This window comes from Equus przewalskii, chromosome 12 (assembly GCF_037783145.1).
Source record: "Equus przewalskii isolate Varuska chromosome 12, EquPr2, whole genome shotgun sequence".
NCBI classification, from domain to species: Eukaryota; Metazoa; Chordata; class Mammalia; order Perissodactyla; family Equidae; genus Equus; species Equus przewalskii.
This window is the reverse complement of record NC_091842.1, coordinates 6,158,368-6,176,858: the sequence shown is the minus strand read 5'-3', so window position 1 is coordinate 6,176,858 and position 18,491 is coordinate 6,158,368. Positions and strand designations below refer to the sequence as shown.

The window sequence follows — 18,491 nt, the reverse complement described above, 5'->3', positions numbered from 1 at the left end:
CTGCAGGAAGGAGGTCCATCTTAAGGGACAAAGACTATTAAGGACCCGTAAGCTGCCAACATGAACAACAGTCCCCTCTGCCTAGACCCCAGGACAGAACAGGCGAGAAAAGCAGCTGTGTCCTTCCAAAGAGTGTTGATGTGTACTCGGTGGTCACCTCTACCAGAGCCCCTGGAGCCCACACTGTAGACATGGAATGCCAACTGCTCACAGCACTCTAATAACGTGAACACAGGACACTCAAGGCAAACACGACACCCACGAGTGAGGGCCGGCAGCCCAGCCTGCAGAGGACAGCTGACGCACTGCGAGAAACAATGCGGGCACCGACAAGGAAATGTTAACTCAAGAGACCTTCCAGTGCAAGCTGGAAACGCTACCGTAAAACGCACAGAGACCTTAAAACCTAAGCTAACGTCAGACATTACTACCACCACAACCATGTTTCATTAACTTAGCAACATAGGGTCACAGGGGCAACTGGATCGAGTCCAATATACTTACTGGCTTTCAGTAGATTCTTTTGTAAAGCCAAAGAGGAAAACAGAACATCACAAATCTATTGACCAGCAATAGGGGTTTTTACAAAATAACTTGGATATCTGAATTTTCATTGAGATAAATTCTTTTTCATTGGAATCTATTAATATAGAAAAGTTAATTCATTCCAAAGTGAGGCTGCCTTAAAAAATTCACTAGTAGCAATTATAATATAATGTTCTGCTATAAACTAATGTAATCATGAAAACTAAAAGCCTGGGGCCGGCCGCATGGCCGAATGGTTCCGTTTGTGAGCTCCGCTTTGGTCGCCCAGGGTTTCGCTGGTTCGGATCCTGGGCGCAGACCTAGCCCCACTCAGCAAGCCACGCTGAGGCAGCATCCCACATAAAGGAACCAGAAGAACCTACAACTAGGATACACAACTATGTACTGGGGGGCTTTCGGGAGGGAAAACAAAAAGAGCAAGATTGGCAGTAGATGTTAGCTCAGGGCCAATCTTCAAAAAGAAAACTAAAAGCCTTAGGGAAATAAACTTACTTCAATGAACCCGTCTCTCTCTCTCTCTCCCTCTCTCACACACACACGAGCACGCACACGCACGTGCACACACACACACACGCACACACTCATTCACATGTCAGGCTCCTTTTCATGCCAATGCGTTGTTAGTCATGCCACCTTGGTTATGAACACACTGGTGATGCTTTCTGGGTTATCGCCTTCTGGATTGGGAGGTCCTAGGAGCTGCTCTCCTTCCCCCTTCTCAAAGCTGTACAGGAAAGCAGGATTCAAGATATGCTGCAGAACCTGCAAAAAAATTAAAAAATGAAGGAGAAGGACAATGAAGCCATGCTCTTTCTTTCCTTAACAAGGTCGGCAGGACCACCACCTTGGTCACACTGCACCATGGGTGCACATAATCATCCTGACTTGTGTTCAGATGGTCCACTACAAAGGTAGGTTAAAAACCTGAAGAAAAGAGATGTCGGCCTGGTTTACTCTTCTTACTGCAAACGAGTCATTTCGACAAACAAGAAATTAGCAAACTACTTTTCAAGACTGGTTCACCGCTGGTTCTCCCTCAGTTTTCTCAACAATGGCATCTTCCTCATAAACAGTCGGGACTACTATTTAAGTATCAACCAAGACAGCAGAACATGAACGGTACTCTCGGTTCCCTAGAAAATTAGCTCCCATGCCCGTGGCTTCTACTGCATAATGCTGGGACTCACCTTGGCTTTCAGTTCATCCCCGAAGCTGGGGTCATTGAAGTCCACAAAGCGAAAAAACAGGGCACGTTTTTGAGCAATGCTATAGTTTTTGGGAATTTCTTCCTCCATATATTCTTTTAAGAATGTCATGTTGCAGAGAAAACGACCAGTAAAGGCTCGGAGCAGCTGGAACAACAATTCTATATCTCCATAATTCCTCCTGAAGGGTCAAAGAAAGGAAACAGGTTAGATTATGGCAAATTTGATAACATGTATCATCTCTGACTTGCCTTTTACACAGCTCAAAGCTATATACAGTCCCTTCTCTACAACAAATTTGACTACTACACACACCCCATGAACCACAGCCATGCACAAGTTAGGAAAGAGGCTCCAGCTTAGCTTACTGGATGGAACAAGTCACTTGACACAAAGACGACAGAAGCACCCACTTGCAATAATTCAGCAGACAGTAGGCCAGCAGCTTGGGCTCCTTCCAGTTTGTGGCAGCCATGTTCTCCTTCCGGTGTCTTTCTTGAAAGGTTTCACTCACCCACACGCGTCTCAACTGGCTCACCAGAGAATGCTGATTGGCCAGCCAGGAGTCATCGTTCTTCACTATAATACTTATGATCTGGCAAAGAAGAGACAATTCGGGAATTTGACAGGGTTCTCTCTGCACCTCAACTGGAGTTGAAGATTTTAGGTGTTCACTGAAGAGACGCTACCTTCACGGCCTGGAACTGCAAGTCCAGGCGCATGGTGCTGGTGCTGGGCGAGCCAGGGCGCACGGCCGTCTGCGTGCCACCAGGCAGCAGCAGCGTGATGAACCTGTTGGGGTTGGCTGCCAGCACGTCGCGCAGAGGTCTGGCATCTTTGTGTTTTAAAAAACTCTGAAAACAAAACAAAAACAAGCTGTTTTGAGCTAATCAAAACTCATAAAGTGACATAGATACAGATATAGATGATATAAACTCTAAGGTGCTTTCTAAATCTCTCTAGGCAGGATTAAAAAAAATTATGTAAGCATCTGTTTTAAAAGTGCTTTTTAGACAGTAATCATACTTCATGATAACGATTTCTATAATCCTAGCAGCTCATTCATTTGTTACCACCACCAAAACCCTATAGAGAGGGATGCTCTTGGACTTGAACTTTTCGTACACGCAATGATGTTCCTAATAGTCAAATACATTAGAGGAAAATACAGGCCGGCACTGAGCAGCGACAGAGTCTCAGATTGCACAGCATGCTGGCTGACACAGACGGCGGGGCCGCCGACTCCGGCCCCTGCGCCCTCACCATGAACATCCTGCTCCACTGGGGGTCGTTCAGCGTTGCTTCCATCATGAACAGCTCCACCGTCTGCGAGGGGTGCCGCGTCAGGAACTTGATCAGAGGCTCTCTGAACGGACTGCCAGCCTAGAAAACATGGCGAAAACTCCATCTCCTCAGGGTCCACCAACCTAACACGGTAGGAGTGTGCATTTCTCCCTGAGAACTGCAGTCCACTAACAACCACGAGCAAATCGCAGAATCTAACATCTTTATACTGTTGTATTAATCCATCTAAACTATAACAAAGAAAAAACATGCTAGGCGACAGATGGAGGAAGAAGGAGCATCAGCCCCGAGCCTGCCCATCACCTCTATCAGCATCGCCCGCTCCGTCTTCATCACGACCTCTAACAAAGGCTTCACCAGGGTCTGAGGCGCGGCCGGGATCAGATGAAAAAGGTTTATGATTGCCGAACAAATTTTCATTTCCTGACGAAGAAAATCAGAAATCAGAAAATAGGCCAATTAATTTTGCTGGCTAGAGGTATCAAAATTACTACAGACCCTGCTACGGTCTAGCTACATTCGCAAGGCTAGCCAACGGAAGCAGGGTTAACATGTAAAAAGCCACAACTTACCAATCTCAGATGACAGCTGTGGCCTAAGGAAACTAACTGCCCTCGGCCTTCAGATTTCATCTGACAACGAGGGGAGCGGGGCTGAGCGTGTACCTGACGTGACTGTGTGTTTGTGTCCACGTACACTGACAAGTGTTGGCAGCGACCTGATGGGCAGCCCAGGCCAGCCCCTCACGGAGGAGGGGATGCTCATGTCCGTGGCCCTGAGCGTGTCAGGATTCCCTCACTTGGCTGTGACATCATGGGGTCTTCCCAACACACTAAGTTCGGAGGGCAGAGACTTCCTTTGCCCTCAAAACTTAGCACAGAAAAAGTCCTCAAAAAACACAAGTATTTACCCTGGAGACTAACGATCAACATAAATAAATGACTGACCATGGAACTGAGTATTTGTCAACTAAGCTGACAAACCGCTATACTGAATGTGAAAAATGGGAAATGCAAGAAGTTGGCCCTTCTTAATGTGCTGGCAGCTCAGTGGTCAACTGCTCTGAGTGTCATTCCAACTGTGGGATTCAGTTTCAGTTCCTCGGTTTTGTGTCTGTAATTCAAAGGAACTCTCCAGGGCCGCAGGGCGGGGAAGACGCCCGGACTGGACAGCTCAGGGTGTGCACGGACACCGGCCCTCGGAGCACGGTAAAATGGGGATGATAACACCAGTCCTTGGGACCCCGTCCCAGCAGCAGCATTTGAGATTCTTCTCAAAATGCCTCTTTAAACCAAAAGGAGAAACAGTGAGATGGGTAAGAAGTGAGAAAAATTAGCTCAGTGTTGCCCCATCCCACCTCCAGAGCGCTCCTTTTATGGTGTTTTTAAGTCTTCAGACAGAGCAGGTTGCATCCCAAATTAGAATGACATTCTAATAATGGTACTTTTCTAATGGCTCTCATTTTCAAAGCACTGTCAAGAAATGCCTTCTTGTGGTCTTCATGACACCTCCGGAAGACAGGAATGACAGACCTTACCATCCCCATTTTACAGAAGAGGGAGAGCTCGGAGTCTGACTGTGTTTGTGTCTCCCGCAGTGGGGAGAGACGCACACTGGGTGCAGGGGGCAATGCGGATTTAAATTCAAGGCAGGCAGGCAGTCAGTCATAGGAAAGAAAATGTAACTCCTCTCAATTTCTAGCTGGTCTAACATATTCTTTGTGGAGTTTCCTCTCAAGAGGTTTTGAGATGTATGAGTTCATATGAACATCATGATAGCAACATCCAACTGAATCTTAAATAGTATTACGATATGGCACTTCTAACATGTAGAAAACCAAAGAACTTAGAATCTTGCTTAAAACGTCCTAATAGAAAACATGCGTGGCATCCGGACAGTTCACAGCAATGGTACTGATACAACTCCGCCACAGACAGACAATACGGCTCACCGCACTCAAGGGCACAAGGCACTCTGTCCATCACAGAACCACAAGTCACAGCAAAACCAAAGACGACAACGACCCCCTCCTGCGCCTCCACTGAAATTCTCACCTCTACCCCTTCCATGGCAGGCTGAACCAAAACAAAAATTACAGCATGAAAAAAGGCAACAGAAAGGTAAAAGGAAAAGAAAAGAAAAGAAAATATAAACTGTTCTTCACATTGCAAGTCATAAACTGACTTTTAATAGGTTGTTCTCACCTCAAACTGACAGAATGGAGACAAGGAACATCTCCCGCACTCTGAAATGCTTTCCTGAGGATGGGGAGGAAAATCATCTTTTTTCTATTTATGTTATTGACATAAAAACGTCCCATATACTCATACACAGTAAGGATAATTGGGGTAAACAAGACAGTAAAGACAATTATCAGAAAGCACACAATAATTAACAAATGCTCAACAGCAAAAAATGCACCTTCCACCCTTCAGACGTCAAACAGCCCTTCTCAGAGTGTTGAATAGAATGTATCCCTTCCCTAAACCAAATGTAAAAAACAGGAATTTTGGATTTCTTGTCTAGGGAAAGAAATTGTAAGACCTTGTTGTATGCAAATACATTGAAAAAACTGTTTTGTTTAGAATAATTCAAGATTTTATGTGCAGTGCTGAGACATTAAAAAAAAACCTCTCTTTCCCAGTTACAGTTAGAAGACTACTACTACTAGGGGCTTAAGCCCCACCAATTAGGTATGTCCGAGGCCCCCAGACTCACAACAACCCACAGGCCTTGACACCACCCACCAGACACCTGGGTTACCTGGTGAAGTGAAGCTGTGGGTGTGTGGGTGTATGAGTATGGGTGTGGGTGCGTGTGTGTGTACACAGACACGGCCTAACAGGTGGTCATGAGTTCTCCCCTGTGAGTTCAGTGCTCATCAGGCAAACTCTCCTAAACATGAGGAGGATGCAAAGCTCTGATCATCGAGGGTACTTGACACTACAGAGGAGCTTTTATTTATTTTTAGTCAACTATTTAACAAGTCTTCAGTCTAGTTTCTCAATTCGGCAATGTTATTGGGGTCTTTAACCAAATAGGAACACACTACTTTCCAAGACCCATTCCCAATCCTGTACAGCATCCATGAAAAACGATCAGAGCTCAAGAGGAGACAGGCAGCTTGGACCTGTGCCAAGGCAAGGCGGCCTGTGGACCCCAAACACCACAGCCCCCGAGTTCAGACCTGCGGCCTAACCTCCTGCAGCTGGACGTTCCCAGGTGCCCAGGGAATACATTCCCATGGTGACCAGCACATTTCAGCAGGGGCTCAAGGACCTCCCAGTGCCCACGGCTCCATCCCCTATGTGATGTCCTCCAGCCCCCTAAAAAGCCCTCCAAAGAACTTGCTGGAAAAGTTCATGGATCCTCTCTGATTTAATGCAAGTCATTCATCTACCCACTAGGTTTTTAAATGTTTATTCTAGAACTGGCTATGTGTTTCAGAGAAGTAACAGCTTATTATAAAAACAAATATAAAATCTAGAGTGAAATACCTAACAGATGAGAGATGGGGAGGAAAAGCACAGAGGACCTGCACCTGCTCCCAAGAGCCGAGGCTCTTAAAACACGCTCTGCTCTCCCCACCAAGAGTCCCTATTTTTTTTCCTGCATATATAAATAACAAACCTTCAAAGAGGTCATGGATGGCATAACACTCCTAAAAAAGTTTAAAATCCTGGTTTAGTTTTGCTTAGTTGGCTGTTTAGAAGCAGCAGGAAACAAGACTTACGTAAACAAAACACCTTGACACAGAATGGTCAAAACAAAGCATAATAAAGCCAAAAAAAAAAAAAAAAACCAAGTTGGGATGAAACACAGCATCTGACAAATAGGCACAGGAGACAAAAAGCCACGTTAATGATGCCTCTGAAGAGCTACAGGATTCCCTCCTCAGGATCCTGCTGTACAATTTCACCAGGCGGAACAGGAACTTAGGGAAAACACCATCCCACTGACAGGACATCATCGACTTAAAAAATATTTTGAAAGAATATTAATATATACAAATGAGATTAGATTCAAAACAGCAAGAACCATTCATTTTTAAGAAACAAAGGCTTTAGCGACCAACATCAGATTCTTAAAAAGATTTAACTAAAGTGGTTTTCCCTCAAAACCATAAAAATGTGTTTTGAAGTACTGGCCATCTGACTTCTGGCAAACACTCAGGTGGGGGATTCAGACCTAGAAAACAGACATGCCAATATTTAGTGATGCTTTATTACATTCTCCTCAATGTTTTAGTAAGTCCTAAAGTCTCTACTTGGTTTTATGAGGCGATGATGATGAAAAGCAATGGAAAACAGCTGAGGAATGCACTACCATGCACACAGCAGCTGCCAAGAACAGTCTAGAAAATACACTTTATACACTTTAAAGCAAAATGAGTAAAATTGAAATACTAACATTTCAACCTTCCCAGAATTCTCATCAACAAAAATGTCATATCAAAGTGAACAAAAGAGAGATTTTAAAGAAACATGAAAAGGAACGTTCAACAATTAAGAGAAATAAAAGCAAAATGTAATGCTAATAAAATACGTTTGACAACTTACATAGACTATAACCATACAGAACTAGCTTTCTGACCGGTGTTTTAACTGAACGCATTGCTCCAATATGAACAGTGATAACAGCAGTGCACGGCAGGGGTGCCCTCCCAGAAACAAACAAGTCACTCACGTTTCCGTCGCTCCTCTGGCCCCCTTTATGGGTGAGGACCACCACCTCCATCCACTTTCGCAGATGTTGCTGTTGAAAAAATACATCCTTAGACAGTTTTTCCTTACAACAGGAGCATTTCAATTCCAAAAGGCTGCTCTTAGGGGAAAACTCATAGGTAATCACTAATTTCCATCATATTTAATGTGAGAAGAGCAGTGTTTCTATTACTGAAAGAGCACAACCATCAAACTAGTGATGAGAAGAACTGGCATTTTTTATGTTCTATAAATAGAAAGGCTGCATTTACCCTGACCCAACAGAAAACGTCTCGAAACCCGGCCATTCCAACATCAGGAGTTTGCTCTATCCATCATTACTACTGTCACCTTACTACTGGGTCAGTGTGCATCGCAGCTGTTCAGTGTGTGCTGTGATGAGCTGGGCACCATGCTAGGCATTGGGGCAGCGAAGTGAACAAGCAGACATCGTCCCTGTCCTTGTGGAGCTCAGGTTTCAGTGGGGAAAACAAGGTAAAACACATAGGTGCCTGCTGTGTGAACAATTATGGTTTAAGAATCGTGAAAGAATACCAGGAACCAGCTTTAGATGAGGGGTGAGGAGGTCAGGGAGGGCCCTGCTGAGACAGACAAGCCAGAAGCATAAGCGAAGAGTGCTCCAGGTGGAGAAAAGGAGGCACAAGGCCCTTAGCCAGAAACAGAACAGTGGCTGCTGTGGCTGAGGATTACTGGGCACAAGGGGGACCCAGGGGAATGGGCTAGTGATATGGGCATGGATCCCATTTGGTCAGAGGCCATGCAAATTAGTGCAAATAGGTAGCAATCCCCTTCTGTGCAGAATGAGGGCAATCGTTCCGTGGAAAGACTCCGCGTTCTGCTGTAAGAGCATGAGCAAGATCTGTGAGCCCAGAGTGACTCTGGCCTGAGCTGGGCATGCGGCAGCCAGGCTCCCGCCCACGTCCAGGAAACCGGGCAGACAAGCAGTCAGAGCCTACAGCTAAAACCACAACGAGAGCATCCAAATAAGAGAACTACCCATTACCCTAGACTGTCCAAACTCGTTCTTCAAAACACTGCTGCCCGGCAGGAAGTTAACAAGCTGCTTTAAAAAGGGCTCCACGGTAAAACAGGCTTGGGGACGGACGGTTGAAATACACCTAAACACTTTTCTCTGAGCCTTTAATGTCTAGAGACCTTGTAAAACTTCAAGAGGGGAATACACTAAGTTGTGTTTCCCAACTTACTTAGCCAATGAACTGCTTTTCATGGAAAATCTACATCTTGGGGGGCCAGTGTTCCAAGGAACACTTATTGAGAAACACTAAAATGCACATTTCTTCAAAGAAACTAAGAACACTAAACTGACGTGTCACCAGTAAAATTCCTTGAAGGATATCACCAGACTATGTACACTACATGAAACCTGTATCTTATTAGAATAGCTATTCAGACCAAAGATACGAGAGTCACAAAATTAAAGGTGGAGAAAACAGCCAGCTGCATTACCATTCATTCTGCTTTTAGGTTCCCCAAAGGAAAAAAATGCCAACTGGTGCATAAATTTCACTTTTAGTTCAATAAGGAGATATCAGAAACAACTAGCCACATAAGAGGCTTCAAGATCAAATGTCAAGCAGTTCAAATGTTAAGAAAGGAAAATTTTCAGCCCACCCCACAGAGTAGGGTGTCTTATCTCTTAAAATTAAGCTGCAGGCTTGAGCTGTTAACCTCCAGAGCATATCATAGGCTTTGGGAGAAACCAAAGGCCCAGTGACTGAGCACACGTCTCAGGAGTACGGCCACCTAAGGGCGAACGTGTCCCTGACCACGGCACCCGGCAGAGCAGAGCAGCCCAGGCTACGTAAGGAGGACCTGAGCCACAAACGCAAAAGCCCCATCAGCTCCAGTCCAGGCTGGGCTCGGGCGAGGCGGGCGCCAGAGGGAAACGGCTCTGCAACAGTAGCTTCGATTGTTCTTTATCAAGAGTATCAACACTCTCTGCTTTCAGAGGACTTCAACCACTCAGAGAGCGACTATAATGCCAGAGAAGCGTTAAAATCTCCGAAGAAACTAGAAACGCAAAACCCACGTACTTTATTTCAGGACAAAAGACTCCTGGCCTTAGTGAGAAACCTTCAAGCTGTTCTAAATACTCTGGATAACAATGTTTATTGAATGAATTTCCAGCTCACAGCAGATACGAAGGGTTAGATTTGGGGTAAAAAAAACACCAAAAAACAGACAAAGTTGCTTCAAGCAGGCATGCAAAGGCAGCAAGAAATGACAGCCGACAGAGGGAAGAGACAGACTGTAATGTTTCAAAAGAGATGAATATAAAAACATGAGGACATTTTAGAACACAGGCACAGATCTCATATATGAAAGCACTGATAGCTGTAATAGGATATAAGATAAAGTGTATGTCTGATGTGCTTTGATTAGAAAGCAACACAATGTCAGGCACTTAAACCACACTCGTGAACGTCTGTATGTCCGTAAACTGGTAGGTATGTATGTGTATTACATGTATGCGGAAGCTTAAGGAGTCTTCCAATTTGGAAAATCCACTTACAAACTTTGTTTCCCAATTACACTCTACTATTGGGGCATGACTTATAATTTCTAAGATCAATCATCATACTATCAATTCCCAGTTGGGTGTTTTGGTCCTTGTTCACTGTTTAGGTGTCTGTAGCTATGAAGAAATCAGTATGTGAGGTGAAAAGCTGTGTGGTTTTCGTACACATATTCGTGTATCTACACTCCATGCACACTACATCTATAACTACCTATCTACTCACTCCTGTCTACAGCTGGGGAAAGGTGTACCAAAACCAGAAACAACACCTCTATGTCCTAAAACATCTAAATCGCCAAAAGCTACTTGGGAAACATAGCACGAAAACTACATGCACGTCTGCAGTAATGTACCACGAAATCGTGAAGTAACAAATTATTTACAAATGTCTATTTACAAAATGCAAGAGAAAGCTAATAGCTGAAATCCTCCTTCCTCGACTTACACTTCAAGTTTAAACATTGTCAAACAGATCTTTTATTTGCATAATTATTTCCTTGGTAATTCTAAAAACCCAAAGGACTTCTAAAGTTCTTACAAGTTTTTCATTGCATTGTCTATAATAGCCAAGGACTGGAACAATCTAGATGTTCATCAGTGGGGGAATGGCTAAAGAAATCATGGCATGTCCACAGAATGAGATATCACGCAGCCATAAAACAGAAGGAAGAAGCACTTTATGTCCTGACGTGAAATGATGTTGTGGTACAGGGGCACCGTTAACGTTGGTTGTCTCCCGGAAGGGGAAGGCCATGGTTGGAGGATGAGGATGAGCAGGAGACTCCACAGTATACCTTTTTACACCTTTTCAGTTTTAAACCATGTAAATGGATTACTTATTTTAAAAAATAATTTAAATTAATTTTCAGGTTTATCATAGAGTATATTTACATACATTTGGCTTACCATCATTTGATCACAAAATTTATCATTGAAGGAGTTTGGGAAGAGCCTGGTGACTGATGTCAGACGATTCACAACGTTCAGTGTCAAGCTTCGATAATCCCCCAGCATCATCAACAGAGGTCGCATGTGTGTGTGGATTTGATCTACCTCGATGGTAGCACCTTCTAAAAACTATTAAAAAAGGAAGGTTACAAAGGAAAACAGAGAGCAGAACAGACTTTACGAGAGAATGGAACTCATACTCGACTCCAGCAGCAAGTTTGGGAACTAGTAACTCTAATTCACAAGTTTCCCTTGGGAAAATGAAACAGTAACCACATTTATTGCAGAAGTTTATGATGAAATGAGGAAGACTGGTCATTACTATTTAATATTTTAAAAGGCTCAGTCTGACTATGAAACAGGTAGAGACACTGTAAGAACGCAGTGTGTATTAACCACAGACAGACCTGCAGGCACACAGACAAGGTGAACAGGAAGGACTCAGTGCAGAATTCACCCAGCCCTCACCTTTCTCATACAGGCTTCTCCGGCCTCCTGGAGCTCACTATTCGTGGAATTGAGGGCTTTGAAGAGTGCGGCAATGATCTTCTCTCTGGACTGAGGGAGGTAATTGCACGCAGCAAGCGCATCTTGAGGGAGAGAAACCAATACAATTTCATTATTAATCTGAAAAATATATGAACAATTTCCTTGTCTAAAGGCTCTTCTCAACCAACAAAAAACATGAATCACTAGCTCTCCTTCCTAGCATGTGGCCCTGAGAAGGACAAAAGGACGCATGGTCTTCTACACACATGCTCACTCTTATCTAGGAGTCAAGTCAACAGCCTGCCAGAAAAGCCAGAATAAATCTTACACTGTCCAGAGGAGGAAGGACTAGAGGGGGGAAAAACAGTCCCCACTGACACCCCTGCCCCCAAGACATCCTCAGCGGGTGAGAGCAGGGCTCACCTGCAGGCAGACGCACGCTGAATTAACGCAGAGGGCATGGCCTGGGACCCGGGGATGAAGGGAATAGACACACAGCCCAGCTGCTCTCCACTACCCATGTCTAATCAGGCAGCCTCCTCACAACTTGGCGGGGCTCAAGGCTTGGCAAATGCACATATTCTTAGGAAGGGGGACAAAACCCAAGTTCTATATAGTTTAAGAGATAGCAAGAGTGATGCCCCTGTTAGCTAACAGGAATGCAGGAGAGGCACCCTGAAGAGAGGAACCCCAGCAGGAGAAGTGAGAAGCTGCCCCACATCCCTGTGGTGCATCTCCTGCTCTCTGAATTGCCGCTTCAACAGCCCAGCCCCGCCCTCAAGCCCAGGTATTACGGTCTGCCTCTCAGCTCCCCTACTTCTAATTCAAGGAGGGCTCTCACATTTTATTAAGTGGTTAAAAATCAACAAAGCAAGAGACAAGGTCAACTAAAAACACTTGTTTGGGGTATTTATTTACCCCTCCCCCCAAGGGGGGCACGAGGGTTTCTAAGCACGAGGGCACGTCCTGATACAGCACATCCTGCTGAACTGCACAGCTGCTGTGCTAACAACGGTAACTGCCGCGCCTCCCGAAGGCCGACAGGGCAGGGTTCCCAAACCCTTCTGAAGCATTACAAAGCCCAGAAAGGTCAGTGTATCTTACTGTATACTTTGATTTGGATGAAGATGGCAATATACGAATGGCACGACAACTCTCTTAAGCCAGAATATTAGATTCTTAACAGAATGTAGCATAAAGAGTTTACTATAAATTCCATTGCTTACTATAGAGTGATAAATTTAAGCCCTAGAAATCTATATAATCCGTTGACATCTCATTACACAGTTTGATAAATATACAATTTTTTGATTCTAACTTAAAAAGACCACAAAAAGCCAGAAAAATTAGACAACAAAAAAAAGGCCACCGTCTCCTTTCACTTTTGTACTGAGTAACTCAAGCAGATTTCTGTTCACTTACTTAACGCTGCAATTCGCAAAGGTACAAGTGATGGCAGGCTTTTATAGCAGGGCAGCTTTGTTAAAGCGGAATCTTCAGCCTCGCACAAATTTAACAGCTGCAAAAGAGAAACGGATTTAATTTAGCCTGCTCTTACTGTGAAGACATCATAACCTTGCAAATAACAGAACACAGCAATCTTCCACCCACACTGCAACACAATTAATAAGCTAAACTCAAATCCTCAAAAATTTAAGTATCAAAATATGACTGAGCGTCCTTATTCTAAAGCAAAACTCAGCCAAGCTCATTAGTGAACTAAATCCTTAGACACTTTCTCACCCACTCTGATACCATAATGTTTTTTCTTTACACAGAGGATCACTTTCTCTAATAGCAAATTCCATGATGGTGGTAGGTCTCCAACTTGCTCAGAGCTGCTTCTCAATGCTGTGAGCCAGTGCTCAAGAAATATATGCGCTCCAATTCACATATGTGAGTGGTAATACTTTTTCTTCCTTTTTTGATACAGGATAGCATAAAGAAGGAAGCTGAACATCACAGGACTACTGTAACTCAGAGATCCCAGTGGCTGTGGCTTCCAGACATTTTACTATAGCACTATATACATACATATCTAACATCTAGAATGTCACATATGACGTTCTATTACTACTTTCCCCTTCTATTTACATCCTGGAAAAAATGGTACAGACTTTTACTGTTTTTTCCCCTCAAAGATTCCTACCTAGTAAAAGATGTACAACAGCAGAAAAAGATAGACAGTGAAAAGCACTTCAAGTCAGCACCCTGTTCCACCCCTCCGAGGAAACCACTGTTAGCAGTGACATGTACGACCTTCGGAAACGCTCTCCTCGTATATAAACACCTATGTGCGCGCACACACACATACATACGTACACAGCTATGTCTCTATCGACAGAGAGTGCTGAGTAACTACAACATAATCCAGAGTCCCAAATCGTCACGGCCATCACCAGAATCCCCTGGGAAGATTTTAGACAGCAGATTCCCAGGTGTGACTCCAAATCTACTGAATCCAAATCTCCAGGGAGAAGACTCAAGAGTCTTTATTTTCCAAAAGATCTTCACGTATTTTGATGCAGCTAATGCACTGATAAACACCTGGAAAAATCAGTTTCATCCCCCGAGATTTATCACAACACTACCCGGTTCTGGTCTTCAGCTTACTCAGGAGTTTTCCACGCAGGTTAAAATACATCTAGAACCACCAAAGGGAGGCAGCCCTCCCGTCCTCCAGCGGCCCTCCTGGACCCGCGGTCAAGTCTTATGAGCAAGGACTTTTATACAAAGGATGTAACAAGTATAAAAGATCAAAGCTAGACCACATGATCATACGACCATCCGTCCAAGCAAAACCATAGGACTTAAAAAAAACAAGACAAATTTTTCATAATTGGAAATTCAGACTTAGTGTGGATCAGGAAGAATTTGCTTCCTCATGACTTCTGCCTCAGTTTGCTCTGACAGCACCTCCAGAAGTATGACTCATGTCATAAAAATTTCAAATTGGGACTGACCACCAGACCATTACTGTATTCTAAGAATTAATGCTTATAATTTGACTGTATCAATAGTTTAATTTCTGTTTATCGTGGTTTAATATCACCCCACACTGGAATGTTTACCGTGACAAATACTTCTAAGAAGCCACCGCCACTGCCTATTCTCTGGGGTCAAGGGCCAAGTCAAGTCCGCTAAACAAAACGAGAACCCAGCAGGACAGTGCGCCGATTAGGAACCCGGCTCTAAAATGAGTCCTGGCTCCCGCCGAAGCTCCACAGCCCCTGCTCCGTGGCTTCTGGTTCTAACAAACCCTCAGGCTCAGTTTCTGCATCTTCAGAATGACAGGAGTCAGTGTCCATACTTCACGGGGTGCTGGCAGCGCCACGCGGGGCATTCACGGGAAGTTGGTTCTCAACAGTGCACGGCACATTCAAGTGATCAAGAAACTCAGCAAGCTGGCACTTGCTCCGTGCCAGTCTTATTCTGAGCACCAGCTGATTCGAGGGTGATTAAAGTAGACGGTACACTCTTTTCCCTAGAATACAACTTTAAAGCCTCAAGAGCAAGCTTCCCTGTGGAGGGCCAAGAGAGTTAGGAGGACTCAGAAAACACACACATTTTGTTGACCGTCTCCAGTCACCAAGCCTACCTTCTCCCCAGCCCCAGATTTAACATACCTGTGCAGAGCTGTGCCAGGCTGTGGCTGGTTACCTGTGCTCACCACCCGTGCCTTCTCTGAATGCTGCCTGACCAGTCTTCGCGCACAAAGACAGGTTACCAGACACACGTCATCACCATCCACACCACGCCGCACCACCACCCCCCTACCTCTGTGTAGAACACCTTATGCTCCACCACGTTAAGGTCCATTGTGAAGAGCCGGGGCTGCAACGTGGTACAGAACGTGTTTCCTTCCATCAGGCCGATCTGCGCGTTGGCAGGCTGGTGCCTGAGCAAATGCTTCTTAGGTGGGACCATATCCTGGAGGACCTGGGACAGGCAAACAGGAGGCACCACTAACCAGATGCCCCTTAAAAAGCAAATGCCCCTCTTCACAATATGCCAAAACCACCACCAATTTGCACACCGAAGATGAGCCCAAAAGTTATTACACACGTGCTCTCGTTAGGGAAGGGAGGTCACGTTTCATGTGTTAAAACTGGGTCTGGGATAGGTACACACCAGACACACTTAATTCCCACAGCTACAGAGTAACGTCTCTTAAAACAAACAACAGAACAAGAGCAAAACTACCGACTGCTCCACAGACCCAGGAAGCCAGCCTCCTATTCTCTTGACGCTGACATTTACCAATACAGCCCTTAATATAAGCACACTGCTTTCTGCACATGTGAGATCAAAAAGAGCGTGTATCTAGCACTTTGTGAAGTGGACACGAAATCATAAATTATGTATCATTTACAACTCAAATTTCAAGGAAAAAAGTCTTAAAAGTTTTGCTCAAATTACCCCAGTTCCAGCGACAGCAATCTCACCTCTTTGTGGGGTTCCATTATGGCGGTCACACTTTTCCCAGTGACCTGGGCCAATACCTGCAGTGAGTGCATAGCCTGCTTTCTCACAGTGGAGTTTGGAGAGGTGACTTCTCGAACCAAGTCATGTGTCACGTGGTGAAAAGACTTCTCCTGAGCCGCCACGATCTCCTCGGCTCTCTCCTCGTCTTTTAAAGGTGTCGCACACCTCATCAGAAGCTGCTCCAGGGTGGTCTTTGCCATGGCCACTGCCCCATTAGAAACCTGCAGGCAGGGACTCCTTAGAACGAAATGGGGATGCTGCCCACAGCACCCAGGTCTCCTGCACGCTCGCCTGCCATGAAGGCTGTCACCGCGGGGCCACGCCCTTCTGCCAGCCAATTAAACAAGACTACTTCACAGCCTCCACACGGTACTTCAGTAGCTAAATCACCTTCTTAAAGGCCATTCCTGCTTGTCAGTCAGAAAAGAAAATGTGGATCCAGGCACGAACCTCGTATTTACCAAACAGTTAAGCTGGCAATGCCTGCCATCTTCTACGTGTTTGCGTTATATCTGCATATGGGTTCATACAGAACGCACCTGCGAGAGAATTTCTGCAGCATGGTCTCTATTTAGCCCTATGGCAAAACTAAGTAGGATCCCCTTTTAGAGGGGTACTGTGCTAAGTACTCTGGCCTGTGACTGCTCTTTATCAAGGCAGATAGGTCTTTAGATACCCAGAGAAAGCCTATGAGGGTTCTGATCTGTCCTTTTATTAAAGATGCTGTACCGAAATCTAAGCTTCTAGAAAAGTGTATCTGCAGAACTGTCTCAAACTCCTCCGGGTGAATTGGCTTTCTACAACAGCATGGTTGGGCTTGGGGCCACCCGTCACCTACCTCTCCAGTTAAGTCCATCATGACAAAGAGAAGCGCTTTGAGGAATGTCTGCTGGTTCTGGAGAACCCAAGTGAGAGGCAATCGCTCCATGAGAAACTTAATGGATACCACACCCCCCAGCTTTGCGTACCAGGCCTGCTCATAACAACACGCACACAAGCGCTCCACAATGTAAGAAAACAGAGGCAGCTGGCACGCCTAAGAGAAAAACAAACACAGACCATAATGTTACTGCATATTCTTAAACTGCCAGTCAACTCTAGATTGACTGCCCGTGGGCACAAACACCCCCAAATAGAAGACACTCCTCAATCCTTCCTTACCCTCTCCTTTGAGCCCAGGATGATACTTGCAACATCAAATATCACAGCCAGGGCCACCTCCCCAATCTTGCAGAGTTCCTTCTCTTCATACGCCATACAAATAGCTATTGCATCAATAAGAACCAGGGGATCCATTCCTTTTGACCCATTTTCTTCACTGTGAAACATGGCTGTGCTGGGCTGGCTGCCCACCTGATAGCAAGGTAGCAGGAAAGGACCTGCAAGGAGAGGCAGAAGGCACAGGAGAGAGCAGAGTTTATTTACATGAGCGTTCCTGTCCCACAAATAGCAAAACTACCTCATTTTTCCCTTGAGGTTAGGAATTCAGGAAAATTCAACCCAGGTACTTGAGACCAACTTTTGTTAAACTGCAATTATTTGTAACCTAAGTAGTCTGATTCGCACTAAGGCTATTTTTTGGAATGTTTCCCATTACACACTATATTATTTTCAGATTTTCTCAATCACAACACAAAAATGTATTAGTTTAAAATGACAACCACACTGAGGTATCTTCTTTAAAAAAATCACTAAGCAGGCCAAGAGGCACAGCATCGTAATGACTATGGGTTATGCCCTGGACATTTCTGCCATAGAAATAACAATGAAAAGCAACAGCATCCGGCTATGACCCCCAAAACACACAGTCAGAGAACAACCTGCCAGCAACTATTAATTAATGCCTCGCAGGTACCCAACACTGGGTGAGACGGAAGTTACGGAGAAGCTTACAGGTCTGCTGCAAAGATAATGTTAACACAGAGGAAACAGTGAGAAACCACCTAAGTGTTAAAGTGTGTAGCACTCACTGTTCAGGCCAAGAAGAGCTCAAAAGGGGAACGGTCTGTGTTCTGCAGTGTAGTGTTCCGAGAGAGCTGCCCACTGATCTCCAGAGTGAGGGCTTTGAGAACACAAAGTGGGGCAGCGCTACTCAAGTGTGTCCACTGACCAGCGCTAGTCTGGGAGGAGTGCAAAAGCTGAGAGTAAGTGATCAGAAACTTCTACAGCAATTGGTAGTGCTGTGACATTTTTGCTGTCTTTTCCAAAAGCACCAGTCTGCGATGGACTGGAAATAAAAACAAAGAGAGA

General features: G+C 44.8%; 1 protein-coding gene across 22 annotated transcripts in view; it reads right to left on the bottom strand.

Moving 5' to 3' along the window:
- TRRAP (transformation/transcription domain associated protein) overlaps positions 1-18,491 on the bottom strand; it is a 117,345-nt gene that overhangs the window by 57,652 nt on the left and 41,202 nt on the right. For 7 of the 22 annotated variants that reach the window (XM_070567449.1, XM_070567458.1, XM_070567455.1 and 4 more), the window contains exons 24-39: positions 17,403-17,620; positions 17,080-17,277; positions 16,202-16,462; positions 15,534-15,695; positions 13,179-13,275; positions 11,736-11,857; positions 11,226-11,396; positions 7,743-7,811; positions 5,261-5,314; positions 5,111-5,131; positions 3,360-3,479; positions 3,015-3,134; positions 2,441-2,605; positions 2,165-2,346; positions 1,734-1,932; positions 1,180-1,308 (exon numbers count right to left, since the gene is read on the bottom strand). In XM_070567449.1, the coding sequence (XP_070423550.1) occupies positions 1,180-1,308; positions 1,734-1,932; positions 2,165-2,346; positions 2,441-2,605; positions 3,015-3,134; positions 3,360-3,479; positions 5,111-5,131; positions 5,261-5,314; positions 7,743-7,811; positions 11,226-11,396; positions 11,736-11,857; positions 13,179-13,275; positions 15,534-15,695; positions 16,202-16,462; positions 17,080-17,277; positions 17,403-17,620 (2,288 nt within the window). The remainder of the gene's footprint in view (positions 1-1,179; positions 1,309-1,733; positions 1,933-2,164; positions 2,347-2,440; positions 2,606-3,014; positions 3,135-3,359; positions 3,480-5,110; positions 5,132-5,260; positions 5,315-7,742; positions 7,812-11,225; positions 11,397-11,735; positions 11,858-13,178; positions 13,276-15,533; positions 15,696-16,201; positions 16,463-17,079; positions 17,278-17,402; positions 17,621-18,491) is intronic. The other 15 variants (XM_070567459.1, XM_070567465.1, XM_070567460.1 and 12 more) reach the window with 5 other exon arrangements.